This window comes from Miniopterus schreibersii (assembly GCF_964146895.1).
Source record: "Miniopterus schreibersii genome assembly, chromosome: 4".
Lineage (NCBI taxonomy): Eukaryota > Metazoa > Chordata > Mammalia > Chiroptera > Miniopteridae > Miniopterus > Miniopterus schreibersii.
This window is the reverse complement of record NC_138105.1, coordinates 8,243,352-8,264,144: the sequence shown is the minus strand read 5'-3', so window position 1 is coordinate 8,264,144 and position 20,793 is coordinate 8,243,352. Positions and strand designations below refer to the sequence as shown.

At 49.9% G+C, this 20,793-nt stretch overlaps 1 protein-coding gene across 5 annotated transcripts in view; it reads right to left on the bottom strand.

Annotated features, from left to right (window-relative positions):
• Positions 1–8,704: 8,704 nt before the first annotated feature.
• The window catches only part of USP53 (ubiquitin specific peptidase 53), a 37,069-nt gene continuing 24,980 nt past the window's right edge, over positions 8,705–20,793 (bottom strand). For all 5 annotated transcript variants that reach the window (XM_081137047.1, XM_081137048.1, XM_081137050.1 and 2 more), the window contains 3 exons: positions 20,382–20,458; positions 12,590–12,686; positions 8,705–11,954 (listed from right to left, as the gene is read on the bottom strand). In XM_081137047.1, coding sequence (XP_080993173.1) covers positions 10,973–11,954; positions 12,590–12,686; positions 20,382–20,458 — 1,156 coding nt within the window. In that variant the 3' untranslated portion in view covers positions 8,705–10,972. The remainder of the gene's footprint in view (positions 11,955–12,589; positions 12,687–20,381; positions 20,459–20,793) is intronic.

Here is a 20,793-nt window from a genome sequence, read left to right as displayed (position 1 = left end):
ATTTGGAAAATATGAAAAAGCACAATAAAATGATCTGTGATCCCATCTGCTGGAGGTAACTGGCATTTCTCACACTTGTAAAAATGTCTAATTCTGGTTAGTGTTTGATAGGCAGCAGCGACCGGCCGGCATCCACGTATCTCTATCATTCTAGACCGTGCCTATGCTGACATCCACACGTCCTCACTTGGAAGCCTGTTATGTAATTTCACGAGAGCAGACCTGCCGTGTTGACTCACCTTTAGACTCCACCCTCGACTGTCCCTCCAGCACCTTTCAATAAAACAAGGGCGGGCTGTTGGCTCTGTTGATGAGCATGAAGATATTTCAGGGTTGTGGGTTTCAACATCTTCGTCATCTCTGCCTGCCTACCAATTAAGCAGCCTTAGCCCCATTGAGTTTTTAATCCTTAAAAAGCAGCAGAATGCCTTCTTTATTTTAATATAAAGTCTTTTCTAAAACCCTAGTATAACATAAACCGGACTGAGCTCTTCCGGTGGAGGTCTGCGCATGTGAGCAGGCAGGGTGAAGGGGCCGAGGTTCATTCACAGCCAGTCCTGTTTTGCTTTCCCAGCACTCAGACCGTGTCTTGGACCCTCAGGACTCTGGCCCAGGCTATTTGACATCCGTCCTCCATGCGCTGTCCGCGGTCAGTACTGCTGATTAGCTGGATGACCACTGCCTCTGTGACCCCTGTGGCTCCTCAGACAGTGCCCGGCACACTCCAAGGCTGTTTCCCGGGATTAAAGATGACACATGCAAAGGAGGGAATGGGTTGGTGCGTGTCCATCACCGGTACTTGAAGAAAACCTGAGGATGTATCTCCACCGACAGTGAGGGACCTTAGTGGGCTCATTATACTATTATGTTAGGAAGAGATAATTCAACAAGTATTTTTGTAACAGTATTGTGTTAGTGGTTGCTGAATACAAAAAAATATAATTGAATAAATATTTAATTTCTTCCACAGTTCAGGATACTGTTTGAGGAACTGTGGAGGCAGCAAAGATGGTAAAGAATATAGTCCCCCTACTAAAGGATACTTACTACTCTGACAGGGAGATAAGTCACATAAATTTGTGCTATAAGGCAAGTCAATGCACCAGACAAGAAAATTTCAATACTTTTTTCCCCATAACATAGAGAAATTTTGAAAAATGACCCATTGAATAACAGCCTCACCCATAGGTGGCTGTTGCAGAATGAGAGGGTAATGCTGGATGCAGAGGGACAGACACTTCACTGCCTGGACCTTCCAAAGGGAACCCTCTCCCCAGGAAGGAAGCGTGACAGGAGCTGGAGACAAGAGGAGTGTGAATCCAAGAAGGGGGGCTTTAGAGATGCTGGTAGGCAGAGGCAACCAAACACTCTTGCCAAAGGGGTTAGTCCCTCCCCTCTATTTGGAGTAGTTCAGGTTTCTACCGGGCCATTCTACAGGGGATGCTTCTGGCCACTGAGTTCAGTTTCTTGACAGTTTCCTACAGTCTTTTGATGCCTAGATTTTTAGGTTCTATTTGCCTTGAGGAGTGGGGATGGTACAGGCAATGAAATGTTGGTATGCACTCGAGTTTTGGCAAGGAAGTGGTTTATTTCGGTTGTAACAGGGGTTCCTTGGTCTGAGTCAGTCCATACAGGATACCAAAGGAGGAAGAACCTGAGCCATTCACTTCTTCTCCGCTGCTGTGGCACCATCACATCCAGTTGGACAGCACTCACTCCATCCACTCAATACGCAGCCCCCACCAGTGGGAACAGCCTACAGTGGAGGAAAATCTTGGAATCCATTCTTAGTGCCACAGGGGCAGGGTGGTAAGAGGAGTATTTCCTCACCCCAGGTTTGGCGACAAGGACGGGTCAGCACTAGCTGGACATTGAGACCCTGGGGTCTCCAAAAGAAGCTAGCAGGAGGTAAGAATTTTCTCATGTCAGTCTCCCTCTCTGCTCACACAAAGCCAGAGTGGTCGGAGACTCTCCCTGTCTGCCCTTCTCTAATCTTAGATTGGCTGGAGAAAAGGTATGTGAACTAGTTCTTTAGGTAGAGTGACTCCAGTGTTTTCTGTTATGAGGACTCTCGTTTTCTATTTCTGATGGCTGTAAGGAAAGGAAGGCTTAAAAAATGATCGCTCTAGCCCCAGTACCCTCAGAAGGTTCATTTTTTTCTCTTCCATGGGACAGTAGCACATCAACTGACAGGGTCTGAGCAGCGACTCTTATGGCATGGTCACCTGACAAATCACTAGATGTTATGTCTGGCACACAAACAACCCTTGTGCAGCCTTGGGTAGCTCAGTGGCTCCCCTGATTAGTTACCAAACACCAAACATTGCATATGATTAGACCAAAAATCTGGACTGAGTTGGTCAGGGAACCAAACCTTATAGCTGCTAAGGCCTAACTGCAGGCCTTACAGTCCCTGCCATGACGTCACTGCACAACCTGTTCTGTTCCTACAGACCAACAGGAACACATGAGGATGGAGCTGTGCAGATGCCAGCACAGCAGGTGACAGGACACACCGACCCCCAACCTGGTGGGTCACATGGTCCTTTCTGATCTTATCCATGAACAATACTGGCCTTTCTATCTCATGGGATAAGGTATATAAAGGGCTCCCACTTGGAAGAGTAGAACCACTCCTGACACCCTCTGTCACCAGGTACTACACCTTAAATGCCAGCCAGTACAAACCTGGGCTCCCTTGTTCTTAAAGTAGTGCCAGACGAGATGTTACAGGAAACTGACTTGTGCATCACAGCCCTAAGTTCTCTTCAGCATTGAGATCCCTTTTCCCAGGCTTGGGACCGTATCAGTTGGAAAGGCAGTTCTAAAACCTTCCAGACTAACCGGACAAGAGTTCTATGTCACTGTGCAAACCCCGGAAGCCCTTCGATCAGAAGTGATAGCCTCTGCTGTACTCCAAAACTGCCTGCCTGGACACACGGACAGCCCGAGGCGGAGCAGCCTGTGCAACCACAGGGTGATCTGCACCCTTTGAAGTACAAGGTAAACACTCTCCATCCGGTAAATGAGCCTCGGCCGTTCTCATGCGCTGACCTGCTCTGGGATGGAAGACGGATTCAGCAGGACATGGTGTTCTGGCCACAATGGCCAGAAGAATATACCTAAGGAACTAACAGTAAAGGTAGTACAAGATCCCTACTGTACAGGACAAGGCCCAACAAGCTAGCCCAATAATTACCTCCCCCCCCCCCCCCCAGTTCCCATAGAAAGAACAAACCAGTCACACTCCGCCCAAGCATAACCTCATTACTCATTGTAAGACATTGTGTTTAAATTGACCCTTTTGTGTTGCTAAAGGTCCCCCCTTGTTTCCGGTAACAAAAGCTGACAGCCTGACAAATTATTGGAACCCCTTTACTGCAGTGCCTTTGTGGTTACTGAGCATAAAGTGAGGGAAGACTAAGGGTCAGGGCTGCAGTTCGGCTCTCTGTAGCCGCGGGCCAGCTAATAAAAGGCTCCAAAATTCAAACACAAACTGGTGGTCGTCCGCCGCGGGTCCCCCAGAAGAATGGGGCAATGTGCTCGCCCGCAGTCACCCTCTGCTTGCTCCCCTTCTAGGCCACCTCCCTCCCTCTCGGCCCGGCCGCGGGGCACCGGCCCCATCCCCCTGTCCCAGCCACCCATGTAGCTGTTATGTGGGTGTCTGGGGAAGTTTCAGGCGGAAAATGAAGGAGTTCTGAGCATTTCACCCCAACTATGCCTCTCTGGCAGACTATGTTGCGTTCAGATGTGAGAAACGGCAGGTGCGCGGAGGGCACTCTGACCTTCCCCTCTTCCCGAAACACGGAGATGCGGCGCCCTCCCCGGGCCAGCAGGAGCAGGAACGTTCTTATCGCGGGGATGGGAAACCGAGGTGAAAACCCTGGACCGACAGACGCTCATCTCCCGCCACGATTCCCACCGCGCCCCGCCGGGCCTGGCGCCGCTGGTCTAGAGCGTCCCGCGCCGGCCGCGTCGCCAGGGCCCGGCGCTCTCGCGAGGCCTCCGCGCGCCGCTCCCGCCGCTCCCGCCGCTCCGCCGCGGGGACCCGCCCACGGGGATGGGACCCTCGGCTGCCCCGGAGGCGCCCGCGCCCCGGAGGCGCCCCCTGCCGGCCGCGCTGCCCCCCGGGCGGCCTCACCCTCACGCCCCGGCTCACGGCCGCAATCCGCCCCCTGCCCCTCGGCGGCTCGCGCGGGTCATTACGACTCGCACCTCGTTTAAAAATCCTTAAAACAGTGCAACCGCCCGGCAGGCGCGGAGGCCGCCCGCCTGCACCCGGCGCCGCATCCTCGGGGCTCAGCGCCGGAAGGAGGCGCCGCGGCTGCGCCAGGGTGGGCGGCCCCGCGGGGAGGGGCCCGACGGTCGCTCCCGGCCCGGCCGCGCTTCTTCCAGGGAAACCTGAAGGGCCGGCTCCCCGCCCGCGGGCAGCAGGGGGCGGGAGGGCCGCTCGCTGGGCCGGTGGGGGCGCCGCCCCGCCCGCCGCGCGACCTGTCGGGGGTCACGGAGGCGGCGGGCTCCGGGCGGTGCCTGCGCGCTGGAGGGGCGGGGCGGGGCGGGGCGGGGCGGGGCCGGCCCACTTCCGGGGCGGGGCGGGCGTAGGCTGCAGCCGGTCCTCTTTCGGGGCGCGGGAGGCGGAAGCGCGCGGCCTGCGGGTCTCGGCTGCGGGGCTGCGGCGCGATGGACGGGCGCGCGGCGGCGGGAGGCCCGGACGGGCCCCGGGAGCGGCGAGGCCCGGGCGACGCGGACGGGCCGCAGCAGAACAACCAGGCGCGGCCGCAGGCGTTGGGCCGGCTGCCCAAGCACTCGTACTGGCTGGACCTCTGGCTGTTCGTGCTGGTGGACCTGGGGCTCTTCCTGCTCGTGTACCTGTGGCCGTGGTGAGCGCGGGGGGCGCGGGGGGCGCGGGGCCGGGCCGCAGGGGGCGGGCCCTTCCTGGGCACCCGGCGGGGCCGGACCCTGTGGACGGGCCCTTCCTGGGCACCCGGCGGGGTCTGGACCCCTGTGGACGGGCCCTTCCTGGGCACCCGGCGGGGTCTGGGAGAAGGTGTGCGGGGACGGGGCTCTGGGGTGAACCCCCTGGTTTGTGCTCCTCACCACGCGAAGACACGAGAGTTATCCGGCGCCCTGGAGCTTCTGTCATGTGCCTTTGGGCCCAGGTGCTGCCAGGCCCTGGGGGTGCGGCGAGGACCAAGTGGCTGTCACCCGTCTGCGGGCGAGGGCGCTGCCTGGCACCACTTCTGCCTGGCACCGCGGCTCGTCACCGCCCAGCAGCTGGGCCGGAGCAGCCACCAGGTGTCTCGGGTCCCAGAGGTACCTGTTTTCCAGTGTTGTGCCCGTTTTCCGCACACCTGGCATTTCCGTAAATGTCAGCTCTCCACCTGGGTCCGGCCCGCCCTGTGCACGCACCCGCGCGCCCCTAAGGCCAGTGGGCAGGGCAGAGCTCCGTGGGTTCCCCCGCAAGCCCCTGCTCTCCATCCTCACTGCCCCTCGCTCTGAAAAAGCTCTGACCCGGGGGGGGGGGGGGGGGGGGGCGGGGAGGGAGCTCCGGGGGCAGCCAGAGTGGCGCAGGGCCGAGGGGCGCGGGGACAGCCGGCGGAGGCGGGGCGCAGGGCCGAGGGGCGCGGGGACAGCCGGCGGAGGCGGGGCGCAAGGGAGGCGGCGCCTGGGGAGAAAAGCAGCCCCTCCTTGAGACGGCAGACAGCGCCGGACTCGGGAGTGGTTTTTCCACCTTCATTAATAAGATGAAGTGTAAGTTAACCTCTCTCAATCCTGCTTGTGAAGTGGCACTTTTGATAAGCAATCGCGTCTTTTTTACCCACCTTTGCCCAAGTTTTGACAAAGATTTAAGCATAAGCCCGTATGTGAGCCCTTTTGTCTGATTTCTTGGACCTGGCAGATCAGAAGGGAGAGGGGCGAGGGGGCGAATGGAAGTTAGGTCTTTCTATAAAACCTCTCTGGGGCCGTGTGTGAAGGGGGAGTTCCCACTCTTCTCCACCTCCCCTTCTTTTTTGGGAGACACACCTCAGGTATACTGATTTTTTTTTTTAAATGACCTGAATTTGCAACTCTGGGTAGAAAATGGAAGCCTTTTGATGAATAGTTTAGGCTTTTTGTTGTTGTTCTTATCAATGTCAGTGATTAGGAATAGGCAAGTCACTAAGAATCAATTTCAGAAGTTGGCATAAAGAATTATTATGGGAAGAAAAAGGAAACACTCTTGACCAATATGTGGTTTTTACAGATCGATTGCCTGATATCTACATTAAGAAGTTGACTCCTGGACTGAATTCTGAAAATAACTACAACTTCTTGAACAAAGAAGACAGGCAGGATTGTGCAAGAGAAGAATTTCAGACTCTAAGGGACCTTCTTTCCTTTCACACATTCGTTACTCTTTGGGAGACTATATTAAATGGGTAGTGACCTCATCCATTCATATAGCTAAGTTCTTGAAACTAGACTCTTCGTGTTTAAAAACTTTTTTCCAACGGCTGATGGCTTTACAGGAGCTGAATTAAAATATTTATACAGAAATGTGTAGTGTATTTATTAAGAACTACAGTGATATCTTTTAACATTTTAAGGGTTGGCCAGGGTAGCAAATAATACGGTGAATTAATAAGATGAAGTATTTAAAATTAAATTACAAGCTAGGGAAGGATTTTGAGAAAAGGAGTTAAAAGCTGTATAGGAAATGAAGCACTACAAAATATTGGCTGTAAGAACCTAGTTTAACTTTTAGACTAAGTGGGTCTCTGTTGTGGCTGCCAGGTTGCTGCGGTCTTAGGGAAAGTATATATTGGAAAGCTAGGGTGTAGGTCTTCCTACCCAATGCTCCCCCCTCCCTTTTAAGCTCTTAAACACCCTAAAATAGGATGGTGTGTTGCAAACCTATTTTTTATTATTGAGGTTGCATTAAGAATACTTGTAGCCAAAATATGTTTATTTTTATAACTTCTGAACTTACTTAACTACTTCAACAAAGTCAGTGTATTTACTCATTCAACAAATATTTGAGCACTTAGTATGGGCCAGGAACAGCAGTGAAGACAACTAACAAATCCTTGCCTGCATGGAGATTACCACCTTGTTTTTTAAAATCTAAATATGTTAACAAGAATTTATATGCTAGGTGTGCTCAGCTGGTATTTAATCAGCAAGGTCACACTCCAAGAGTGGCTACTATAAGCCCTTCAGAAGCTATTGCTATTATAGAACAATATTCCTTTATAAATGTTAGAAACTGCCTCTCATTGAAATCGGTGACATCTGACGTATGCAGATGACCTACGTATTTTGGTGTCAGCACAGATCTGGCGGACTCTGCTTCCCTTCCCCTACCTTACAGGCGGCACTTCAGGTTGCAATGGAATCTGGGATTGACTTTGGAGGATGTTATCTGTTCCCTACAGAGTTAACCATTACGCCTTCAGGCTGCTGTTGACCTGTCTGAAGAAAACCTTTTAGGCAAAGGTTGGAGCATCTAGGGAAACAACTGGGATTTCCTTGAGTATCCAAGCATTGTATGAACTTTCTGTGCTGCTGGCTGATAATTTTGTCCAATAAATGTTTACTGTGCGGCGAGGTTTGATCTGACCTGCACTTGATGTTCGACAGGATGAACAGTTCTACAGCTTCCTTAATCCTTAATGCTAAGTCACACACAAAGGCCTAACTCCACACTGCCTTTCTGAGCCTAAGACCTGCCTACGACCGCGACTGTGGGACATCCTGAGCATTTCTAGCAGAGGGAACGTGGCGGGCTCTCGGTGTCAGTGCACGGCTGTAAATGGCACACAGAAATGGTGGCAGTAGAGGGCTCAATCTCCAGATGCTGAATAAGAAATGCACCCGCCAGGGAACGGCCACCTCAGGCACAGAGACTGCTCTCGCACCCACACCACGGCCCTAAGCTTCCACACCGCTGAACGGGCACCAAGGACAACTGGCACACTTGCTGTGACAAGAACAAAGACACCAAAAGAGTAACAGCAACGTGGTTTTAACCTGGTAAATTTCACAAGCTTAAATCATAAGTAAAATGGTGGTTTTAATACCATCTGAAATGAACTCGCTGACTGCAATTATGAGGAAGCCTGCAGGGGTCTGTTAACCTATAAGTTTTAGGACGTTAAGGGCTCCGTGTACCTAGCCCGACTGGCATGGGACTTCATTCAGAGGCCACAGGATATTCAGGGTAAGGGCACTGAATGTAGATAATGCTCCCGGACAGGGTTATCAAACTATGGCCAATGGACCAAATCTGGCCCACTGCCTTCTTGTATATGGCCTGTGAGCTGAGAATTACTTTTATATCTTAAAATGACTGAAAAGAATCGACTCATTTCCTGACATGTAAAAATTGTACGAAACCTCCAGTTCCAATGTCAGTCAGTTTCCCTGGCTAAGTGCTTTCACACCTCACTGGCAGAGCTGAGGAGCCGTTTGTTACAAAGACCCTGGCAGCCAGAAGGCCTAAATTATTTACTATCTGGCTCTTCACAGAAAGTCTGCCAACTCCTGCATTAGACTTCACTGCCCTTTAACAAGATCTTAGGAGCCTCCTGTGATAACACTTTATGATCAGTGATATTCCAAGTTCCCCTGGACTTTAAGCTGATTTATATTTCTCATAAAATACATAATCCACTTTGGGGCGGGGAAGCCACAGTTCATTAATGCAAAGGAAAGTCCAACCATATCAACTTAAAAGATCAGTTTATCTAAAAAAGACACAATTTTGAACCAGGTAAACTGATTTCACATGAAAATAGAACATTTGGAAGACAAGTATTTTGAACATTACAACAATTGGTTGCATTATTTCAAAAGTTACCATAGTAAGTTTGTAACCAGAAGAAAACATCTATAAAAATAAATAGGCACCCTAAAAATAAAAATTTTACATGTGAATTATTAGTTACTAAATATGCATTCAAGCTATATTTGGAATGTTGGATCAACATGAACACAACGGTCAGTTTCTGGTTTGTTAGAGCGGTTACGTGATTTGGGATGTTTCAGGGGGACAGGATTTAAACAAGAGCCCAAGTGGGACATTTCTAGTTGATGTTTGCAACTCAGCTGCAAGTTGAAAATACAATCTATGAGATCGCTGTTAAATATCAGAAATTGGTTTAACTATTTCAAATAATACATTTCAACTGGATATCTTGACCAAATAGAACAAACAACAAAAAATCTACATAGGTTTTTGATAGCTATTAAATACTTGGAGGAAGCCATTTTCTAGTATTTTACAATGTTATTATAAAAGCAGTATTTATATACACTGGCATTTTAAATACAATTTTACAAAGTTTACAATATTTACAAATGCTCCATACTTAAAATCATGTTATAAAAATAAGCTTTCTTAAAAGGTAAAATTTATTTTAGTTTATATTCAAGTATTTCTAAATTAAGAGAAAGTAATAATCACTGTTATAAGTTAGAAAAGGCTATTCCACCTTGCTGAGTGGTCACAAGTATACACGTTTCCATGTCCAAATGTTGCTGACCGGTCACAAGATAACTCATGTCTGCACTTATATTAAGTAATTTTAAACACCTTGCTGATCTGTTACGACAAAAACATAGCCGACTGCACGGGCAAGTTCTGGCTTGATATAGCTGGTCAGCAAGGTGTTAAAAACATCTCTTGGTGTATAACTTCGACCAAGATTTAGTAACTGGGTGAAGTTAGACTTTCACGAGCAATTACTTTCTATTTGTCTAGAAGTATTTTTAATCATTTACCTTTTGGAATATTTTAACAATTTATGGAATTGGTCAAAATATTAAATTTAATAAGTAGTTTATAGAATTATCAAGTCATGTAAACTTTACCCATTGATAAATGCAAGAAAAATCTTAGTTCCATAATTAATTCCCTGGAGTGGACAATATAAAACTAGTCTGAGCCACAGTTACTTTACTAGCTTAGCACAAAATAAAGTGACAACTAATGAAATAAGGCAATTAAAGTAATTTATTTTCATACTTTTAAGGTCATCATCTTAATGGGAGACCTCTTTAAAAAGAAAGCCCTCTCCATGAAAGTAGTTAGGGTAAAACAACATTTCATTAAAATTAAATCCTCTAAATGAAAGGCAGAAACTTTATCTGAAAACACAGGAAGATTTCCAGATTCAAGAATCAGAAAATCAACAAAATGGGCTGCCAACCTGTAAACAGGTAGGATGACAGCTGGGAAGTCTAGGGGGTCACAGTGAGGTTCCCAGGAGGAGGGCACTAGGTCAACCCCAACACTGGAGAGCAGCAGCCCAAAGTAAACCAACATAAAAACTGTTCACATTTCATATAAACTTAGAAAAAGTAACAAATAAATATACTAAGACTAAGTACTTTGATGATTTTTAGCTTACCTGGCTGAAGCTGTATTTACCGACCCAGCAGTGAGAGGCCTGCCTCATGTTAACTAGGCATCCTGAAGGTGAAAGTTCTAAGAGCAAAACTAAGTTTCTTCTGTCCTGACCTTGAGAATGGAATTTAAAAATTTCTTTATCATTAAGGCTTTACCCCCAAATGCTATCAATTTCATGGGTCGGTATTTTCTAAGACACTTAAAGAGCTCACACGAAGCTGACGTTCGGAGTCAGAAACCCGGGGCGCCCTGCAAGAAGGCGCCTCTGCACAGGCCCGTCCCTCTGCCCGCGGACAGCCCCCGGCATTTCCCAGTCAGCAGTTTACCGTCTACACACACGAGACCAGGCAGTGTAATTCTCGGGGTCTACCAACCACAAAATAAAGGGGCAGGTTCTGCTTCTATGCCACTGCAGCATACAGTAAACGGCTGTTTGCACTCCCAACTGTTTTTTGAGGAGTGCAAGTGATTAATAACTTGAAAATGCCATGGGTTTCATTTCATTTTTCTCTAGGTCCTGCCGGTTGATTCCTGCTGCTTCGTGGCCTCTGGGTGCAAGGTGGCTGGTGTCATCTACCTGTGTCAGTGTAGGCTAGGTTTGTGTCTGTGCTCAGGGCAGTGTGAACCCAGGCTGGTAGGTGGCACAGGTCCCAGCCCCCTTTCACTCTGAGACACCGAATTCTCGTGACTGAAGCCGGAGCCCTCTGGAAAACAGAGCTTGGGTCTCTGGTGGTATTTCAGTCTGTAGGTGTCAGTCATGCAGCTATCGACTGAAAAATAGGTGGTGAGTGAGACTGTCCCCCTTGGACAGGCAGGGCTGGGGTCTACTTCCGGCTGGCACAAGGCAGGGACAGCTGCACCCAGGCCCGCCAGGGACTCGCTGGCTGAGGAGAGGGCCGGGCAGTTCCGCGTGGCGCCCGGGGGCTCTCTCGGGGCCGCGTCCCTGGGCCTGTCGTCGCTGGCACGCGCGCGCACTGCCGGGCCTGCTTCGGACGCTGCCCCTGCCCTGTGCTTGGCCAGACCAGCGGGGTTCGCCCCGAGCGCCTCCGTGAGCCTGGCATCGGGCGCAGAGTGGCTCTTCTCCGACTGTGGCACACTGGTCGTAGTGTACTTTTTTGGTGGCAAAGGAGGCGGCGGATTCTGGCAAACGGGTTTTGGCACCTGACAGCCGTCGGCTCCGCGGGCGGACCGAGCGCCGCGCTCCCTGGGCGGGGAGGTCTCCGGGCAATACTGTGGCCCCGCAGTGTGCTGCTGGGCGAGGGGGGCAGCGTCGGGCGTCAGCCCCGCAGCCCTCACGCGGGGGGACCAGGACCGCGCCGCGGATGGCGAGAGGGCTCCATCGCTGCTCAGTGTGGACCCGGAGGCAGACCGTTCGGCCGGGTGAGGGAGCGCGCCCGCTCTCGCAGGACCTTCTACGTTTGCCCACTCGGGAACTGCGCGTTCACTTGACTTTTCAAGTTTCTGTTCCCCTGACTGGTGGGCGTGCTCACCGGCCGTGTGGTCCTTGAAGACCTGTGGGCTGGACGAAGGGAACAGTTTCCCACTGGGGTCACGTCCATGTGACCTGAAACAGAAAGAAACAAAGCTACACCCCACATGCAAACACGCAGCACTGGAGGAAAGCACACCCGTCCTGTGACTTCACCTCCCCACGCGCAGGTTACGCTATTTTCGTGACGACAGAAATGGGAGGTATTTGAAGCCAGTAACGTTTCACTCTGAGACTAACATCTTTAAGCCAGGACACGGCCGCTCACCAAGACGACGCCTACGCAGGTGGTAATGAACGTCCAAGGCGACGATGAAAGACAGCGCACGGCAAATTATTCCCCTCACCTGGTTACTTTATCACGTGAGTTACAGGGACGCACCTGGGGCAGAGCGGTCACGGGCTGACAGGGGCTGCGCTCAGGTCTCAGCTCCACTGCTTTGGGCAAATGACTTAATCTAAGGCCCGCATTTCCTCTGGTAAAGTACCGCCTGCTTCGTGAGACTGCGACGGGGCTGAGACCATCCTGTCGTGCCCGTGGGCCCTCGCCCCTTGGCCTACGTCCTGCCGATGACCCCCAATGAGATGGCACCAGATGTCCCAGACCCACTGCCTCGGCAGGGACCGGCACTCGTGCCTTTATGGTAAATAAAGCTCCTCTAATGCTCGCATTTAAGACAAGGGATTTGAATATTTCCAAGTATCTTTACCTTTTTATCAGAGGATTTCTTATTTGTAGATGTGATTCTGGGTGGAACTCACTAGGTTTACAGCCTACTTCCAAGTTCTTGAATTCTTTCCTACAGCCTGACAGAAAAAAACAAGGTTAAACTTCTTCCAATGAACAAACAACAAAAATTCTTCAAGACTCAGCCCAAATAACACCACTTTTCTGATCCTTTAAAAGAATGAATAGCTCTTCCCCCAACTTGTCATCACTTGAAAGTGTCAGCGATGCCCCAATAACGCTGCTCCCACCGGGTGGTGGACCTGCGTCCGGCTGCGTGAGTCCCCCTGGTTGTGGACCTGTGTCCGGCTGCGTGAGTCCCCCTGGTTGTGGACCTGCGTCCGGCTGTGTGAGTCCCCCTGGTTGTGGACCTGTGTCTGGCTACATGAGTCCCCCTGGTTGTGGACCTGTGTCCGGCTGCGTGAGTCCCCCTGGTTGTGGACCTGTGTCTGGCCATATGAGTCCCACTGGTTGTGGACCTGCGTCCGGCTGCGTGAGTCCCCCTGGTTGTGGACCTGAGTCTGGCTGTGTGAGTCCCCCTGGTTGTGGACCTGTGTCTGGCTACATGAGTCCCCCTGGTTGTGGACCTGTGTCCGGCTGCGTGAGTCCCCCTGGTTGTGGACCTGTGTCTGGCCATATGAGTCCCACTGGTTGTGGACCTGCGTCCGGCTGCGTGAGTCCCCCTGGTTGTGGACCTGAGTCCGGCTGTGTGAGTCCCCCTGGTTGTGGACCTGTGTCTGGCTACATGAGTCCCCCTGGTTGTGGACCTGAGTCCGGCTACATGAGTCCCCCTGGTTGTGGACCTGAGTCCGGCTGCGTGAGTCCCCCTGGTTGTGGACCTGAGTCCGGCTGCGTGAGTCCCCCTGGTTGTGGACCTGAGTCCGGCTGCGTGAGTCCCCCTGGTTGTGGACCTGAGTCCGGCTGCGTGAGTCCCCCTGGTTGTGGACCTGAGTCCGGCTGCGTGAGTCCCCCTGGTTGTGGACCTGAGTCCGGCTGCGTGAGTCCCCCTGGTTGTGGACCTGAGTCCGGCTGCGTGAGTCCCCCTGGTTGTGGACCTGTGTCTGGCCATATGAGTCCCACTGGTTGTGGACCTGTGTCCGGCTGCGTGAGTCCCACAGTGGCAGACATGCACTCAGGTGGAAGCCTGCACCACTGCTGAGGGGCTGTACTGCGTCCTCGCTCGGGAATGACGGCGGAACGGATCCCACCCGCCGCGCGGAACGCTCGGAACCGCCCCGGGTACAGCACCTACAGCATTCACCACCACTGAGCACTGCCACTGACGGACTGCGGCCCCAGCTGTGAGAAGTGGACGATGGTGATTTTATCTCATCTCTTCAACTAAACACCATTTTTACTCGAAAAGCTGACAAACGAGTTATTCAGACATGGTTATTTGGCAGAAACTTTCTTGAAAATTAAATAACTGAACATGTGCCTTCAAGAAAAACTGGCAGCATCTATTGCCAATGATGAGAGTCAACGTTTTAGATGGAAGTAAGACTTTCAGAAAACTTGCAGCTTCTCAATATTTATAAAGGCTTTCTGCTAAAATCTGTGGTGATATTAACAAATAGGGTTCTTAAAAAGATATATAAAGTATCGACAACTGGAAGACTTCCATAACCTAGCAAACCAGTACTTCCCAACTGAGGATGCACGGGTGTTATAAAACCAGGCATGAGTGAAGCAAGTCTTTCTTTAAATGAATAAATAAACATTTAAAATTTTCAGTTTTAATGCCTAATACAGCAAATACTGATAGCTATAACTATAGAAACAAAAGGTCTTTTTTCCCAAAATATGTTTTTATTGATTTTTAGAGAGAGAGGGAGAGGGAGAGAGAGATAGAAACATCGGTGAGAGAAACATGATCGACAGGCTGCTTCCTGCACCCCCCCCACTGGGGATGGAGCCTGCAACCCGGGCAGGTGCCCTGACCTGGAATCAAACCGTGACCTCTTGGCTCAACCACTGAGCCACACCGGCCAGGTGAAACAAAAGGTCTTTTAAGGTCCTCAATATTTTTCAATAGTATGCTATGAGGTTACAAGTTTGAAAACCACTGTTCTCACTGATTTAAAAAATAGCTGTCTTCCAAAATCTCTGTCATAGCTATTCAGTGAGACAGTCCCCTTTTTACAACCAAAGAAGGGAGGTGACCTCACAGTGCCACACAGGTGACAGCAGTCACACCAAGCCACGCTCAGCTCCAAACCCAGGGCTCTGCCACCACCCAGAGCTCTCGTGAGCATGTGCCACTAAAATACAAGGTCATCATACAGCATCTCCATGCGGCAAAGCGGGGCCATTGGCTTGAACATCAAGCCACAGGATACACTTTAATGTGCTAACCACAGAAAATAGAAAAATATACAGCATTAGCTTGAATTTTCAATGAACGACCTATACTCTGCACAGTTCTAGGAAGTTTTTCTATGTTCTCACTTAGATGACCTTTTCATCACGCTCATTTATCTCAGTTTCCAAATTGATGAATTAAGGATAGAAAAAAAACAAAATCAAAAGTATTAGTGCAGCAGCTTTATTTTTTAAGCAATAAAAGTCTATTGTAGATGCCCTTTATCCCTAACAGGGTCCTCTGGGCATATTTTTAAAAACTATCCTGTCACTCAAAATTCCACTTGATCAAAACATAGTTGATCAAAACATCTAAATGTTACCCTACCAAAAAAATCTGTATTTGACTTTGATGGGGTTCTGCAGGTTAAATCTTGAGGCAATTTCCGAGAAAGCACTGTGTCACATGTGAGAATTTACTACTCCATATGCGATGTGCTCGCACAGTAACGACACCTCCCGGCAAAAGCTTTGGTAGAACGTGGGAAGCGCCGCGAGGCGCTCACTTGCTACGGGCTGACCGCTCACTCCCACTGGACCGGCGGCTCTACACTGAACGCTACGCTTTCTGTCACGGTTTCCCCAGGGGCCATCTCAGTATCTGGCACACAGAAGACATTCAATGAAAGTCTGCAGAATGAAAAACTGCATGAAAAAGATACTTTGTTCCTCCTTTAAGTCACCCCAGTTCTGTCCACCTCTGTCCACCGAGTTCCCAACTCAGGGACCCAGGACCAGGTAAGCAGAAACGGAGGCAAATTCCTCTTACTTCCCCTCCTAGCTTGGGCCCCTCAAGGGCCACTCTAAGTCTTAAATAAAAACAGTATAACCTATCCCACCAAGTCTTAGTGGCTTATAAATATGACATGCTGCCTGAGGCTCAGAAACGAAGCCCCTCTCCTGACAGTTACTTTATGGTTAAAAAAAAAGTAATGTCAAAAAGAACCTTGATAATTTTTCAAACTTTAAGTCCTCAACAATTTATAAGTTGAAATTACATTATAATTTTCCACCCACTTTGACTTTAACTTCAGAATGTTTATTTTTATTTTAATTCATTAATAATTTCAAGTTTAATATACTCACAAACACAAGGAAAAAATACTTAATTCTTAAAGAATTCTTTCTTTTGTGAAAGTATCTACACAATGGGCAGCAGGGGGCAGCCAAGGCCCTGTAAACACTGCGAAGTTTCAGTGTCACTATGGCAAGCATTCGGCCAAGTGGTTCGACTTCAGAATTCCAACTAATTTAAAAATAGATGTGTTATTTTTCTCTTCTGCTGACACAGACGTCCATGTGTCTTTACAGGAATTCTGGCTCCAGGTTCTTTGCAAATCTAAAATAGGCTAATTTTAACACTTGGCACAGAAGATACCACAACGTGAGGGCAGGAAGCTTTATATTAATAATGCTAATTTTGACATTGTATACAAAATAAACCAAAGCCCAACAGTCAAGAAATCAAAATATACTCTTAATCTGAAAAAATGACCTAGCTTTGAACAGACTTAAGTAGTAATAAAGCCCAAATGCTTGTGCACACACACGTAGTCTTCACTCATACGGGGAGACTTCCGAATATGAGAGGAATACTGCAGTTACACAGCTAAACACTCCAGTGCAGGAACATACCCAATGATCTGACTTACAATAAGAAGACATGTAAATAAAATCTGAATGCTTTAGAGGATCACAGACCTTTCACTGGGTAACTATTTCTGGCTAAATTTACCACGTGCCCAAAGGAGTGGGTACTTTAACAATGCTCTGAGGGAAGTAAATTTTGGGATGAATCGAAATAAAAAGGCAGGAATTGGTAACTTCTTTTCTCAGTGGAGTCACAATGTAAGGAAAAAGCAAATAATGCTATTTTGCTACAAATTACATTTCAATACCCAAAGCTTACAGTTTTAAAAAATACATAGATCAACATTTGTTGGTGCTGGGCCACAGCAACAGAGGAAACTGTGTGCTAATACACTGCCTCTCAGCAGTCTCTGAAACTCAGAAAATAAATGTAGTGTGCACAGGGACAAATCAACTGTCAAAAGCACCTCCTTCTTACATACACTATGACGTTTTTGTTTTCAATGAATACACTCTGCAGTTTGCAAAAACAACAACAAAACCTTAGAGAAGACAGACTTAGGCACATGGACAAACTCTTCCAATAGATTTTTTTCATTTACTAAGTATTTAACAATACTAAGGGTAGTCTATTTTACTCAATAAAGTGGAAGTACAGACTTTTTTGTAGTAAGAAATTCAGGGAATTAACAGATTTTTTTGAGCACCGACTGACTTCTATCATGAATCTTGTCATTTCCAAGATCTGGATCCTCAGCTTGAACTAATCCTGACCTCTTCCATCAACCGAGACTGAGCTGAGTATCGCAGACTCCAAAGCCGATGGCAAAAGCTTCTGAAACACCTAACGATCCCCTTGTGATGTGTTGTGTATGATCTGTAAATACCCTAACACAGACTGACTTCGGTAGGTAACCTCAGCTCATGGAGAAGAGACCACTGCGTGTGAACACACAGGGCAGGAGGCCTGCGCGCCTTCTCGGCCAAGCCTGTCTCCCAAGCTCTCCGGTCCCCTCTGTCCCCCCAGAGACCTGCTCCAGGGGGCTGGCTGGGCCTGCTCTCACCCTCACGCCTTCCTGTGCCTCGGGACATCACTTGGTACCCTCGGGACACGGGCGCCAAGCTCGCTCCTGCTTTTGTTTCCTCCTCTGGGGGCTGCTTCTTGCTGATTGCAGCAAAGGTTTGGAGGGACCTGAGCTAAACCCACGTCTTCCCCGTTACTTCCTTTCTATTCTACTGGAAAATCTTGTACTTGAAAATACTTTCAGAAAGTTCAGAAAAGTTGGAAGATTAAAACCAGTACAAAGAAAACCTGTGTGTCCTTTACGGAGACTCACCTACGAGGGAGCCCCCTGGGCTTCTCCGGCCCACACGAGAGCGAGGCAGCCCCAGGGCCGCTTCCCAGCCTCACCTCTGCCTCGGTCTCCCCGAGTCTAACGCCCTGGAGCACTGCTCCTCCCGCACCACTGACGGCTGCTGCTGACCTGAGCCGGCGCTTCTGGCCCCGATTCTGCTTAGTCTGTGGCCAAGTTCCCCATTTTCCCGTTTCCCTGGGGTAACCCCGTGTCTTCCCAGCTTCCCCGCTACTCCTCACTGTCCCGACGTGCTCCCTCTCTCCATCCTGGGCTCACCTCTCTCACCCAGCAAACCCCATGTTCTGTCCTTTCTCTATTTTTTCCCTAAAATCTCCGGTTCTCCTGAGTGATACAGGTCACGTCTATGTCACTCAGTTCCCATGAATGCTGGTGATTTCCAAACACATAATCTTCCCGGAGTTCTAGACACACGCTCCTAACTGCCCAATCCGCTTCCCTGGGCCTGGGGAGGGGACACACAGACACCACGGAGCAGGCGCAGGGACAACGGCAAAGCCAGGTAAGAACTGTGGTGGCTCTGGGGTGTATTAAGTGAGAAATAGTTATAGCAGATGAATCTATGTAGTTAAATGAAAAGTGGGCTACACAAAGCACAGTAAGGTACCACTTCACGCCCATTAGGGTGGCAGTTATCAAAGAGCCCAGAGGCTAGCGAGCGCTGGGAGGCGGCTGAGAAGTGGGCACCCTGTGCCTTGCGGGTGGCACTGTGGGAGTTAACACAGGATGACACAGGACGCAGACGCCGCACTCCTGGGCAGTCGTCCCCAACGTTCACGGGAGTACCATTCCCCATGGCCACGGGTGGAAAGGCCCCAAATGTCCAACAACAGACGGATGGACAAACAAAATGCCTTAGATCACAGCACGGAACACTATGCAGCCTCGAAAAGGAACGGAATTCTGACACAGGCTACAACATGGATGTAACCTGAAGACATTATACACAGTGAAATAAGCCAGTCACAAAAACACGCACTGTTTGATTCCACTTGTCTGAGGTCCCTGGACTACTGGTCAAGTTCGGAGACAGAAAGTACCGGGGGGCTGCCCGGGCTCGGGGAGGGAGGTGGGGAGCGCGGCTGATGGGGACAGAGCTTCAGTGAGAGGCGTCGGGAGCCTGGAGAGGGTGGTGCATGACAGTGTGAGAGCTCCGCATGCCACCGAGCTGCCGCTTAGTCAGAGGGGCAAACGTCGTGTGCATTTACCACAATAAAGGTTATTTCAAGTGGGCGACAGGCCCACTCTTCCACACTCAGTGGGAAACCCACTGCCACGCTCTCGCGGCGGTGCACTCACTCCGGGCCTCGGTCCCCAGGACCGTTGCCTCGCTCGCAGGAAGCCGGCCCCCTCTGCACAGAGCCCGGGACTCGTGGGCATTGTTAAGCTCACCAACCCCTGCCGCTGGCCTCCAGCCAGCCCTTCGCTGCTTCCTGCAATACTTGCTCACCAGACTTTATCAGATTTGCTAAACGGGCGAGACATTTTATATGGGAAAGGAAGGTTATTTCCTCAATATCAGTGTTTCCTTCTGATATTACAAACTTTGATGAAAACAAAGTACGTTAGTACTTAACCATATTCTAAGTCTGCAACCTGAACAACAATCTGCACAAAAGTCTTGAGGACAGTAAAGACCAAAAGCAAACTTTAAAATTTGTTTTTCACAGCCAGTCTGTATTCATTAAATCCCTTCTAATCCTCTATTACAATTTCAACACTGTCTGTGATTACAGCCCCAGTGATCCCCTCGCTCAGGTCCCCCCTCTCCACAGCAGCCCTGCATCTGTAACGTCCAAACACGAACGTCCTTGGCTCTGGCTGCCCCTCGTTGCTAACAGTTCCCTGTAGTAACTCCACACCCTGCTTAGTATCTGAGCTGAACTTCCCCAGCAGGCCGCCTCCAGTCTCCCTGTCTGTCCTGCACCCCCGTCCTTCGCGCTGGGGCAGACACTCAGGCTGTGGCAGGCGCGGCAGCCGGCTTCCCGGCACCTGTAACAGGGTCCGCCCGTCTCTGAAATCAGGCCTGGCTGAAAGATGGCCTTGGGCAGTGATCGAGAGGGTGCACCTGACCACCCCGGCTGAAGATTTAGGAGCTAACAGGTGACTCCATGCGGGGTGCCCCACCCCGCCTGCCTGAGGCAATGATGAGAGACGCACTGTGCAGATGTCCCGTCCACGCGGCTACCAGGCACAGCCAGCCGCTGACCGCGCCACACAGACCGTGAACAAGAAACAGGCCGTTAGGACACTGGGGTCCGGAAGTCGCTGCCACTGCCCAGCTAGGACCGAGCCTGTCCTGAGGGATACCCCCTTCCCTCCCCTCAAAGGCCCCAGGCCAGAGCTCCGCCAACCTGCACCCTCACTACTCATAACTTCTCAGGGACAGGGCTGCTCTCAGCTCCTTCACTCTTAGCGCCACTACTACAATTTATTAAATGAAAAACTTACCTTCTAAGTGGTTTTTACTTTGTTGGGAGGCACAGTTCGCACATTCTGTATTCCGGTCGCTTGTTTTAACCTGGTCACTAAAAAATAGAACAAAACACACACCAGCTATCATGAGTTACTAGTTCGGTTTATTCTGAGACAAAGAAAGGAAATAACATTTGACAGACAATTCATATGCTGTGTGCTGCTCTAAGGGGCTTAACACACACTAATTTCCATCTCACCACGGCACTTACAAGTAGTTATTACCCTCAGTTTACAACAGATTAAGGCGTGAAAGTCAAATTAATTTGCCCAATAATGAAAATACAAGCCTACTGGCTAAAAGTCCTGACCTTTCCACTGCCCTAAGCTATTCCTTTCCAGAAAGTGTTGATATTACCGTCAAATAAAAAGGTTTCCCTGATTGTTT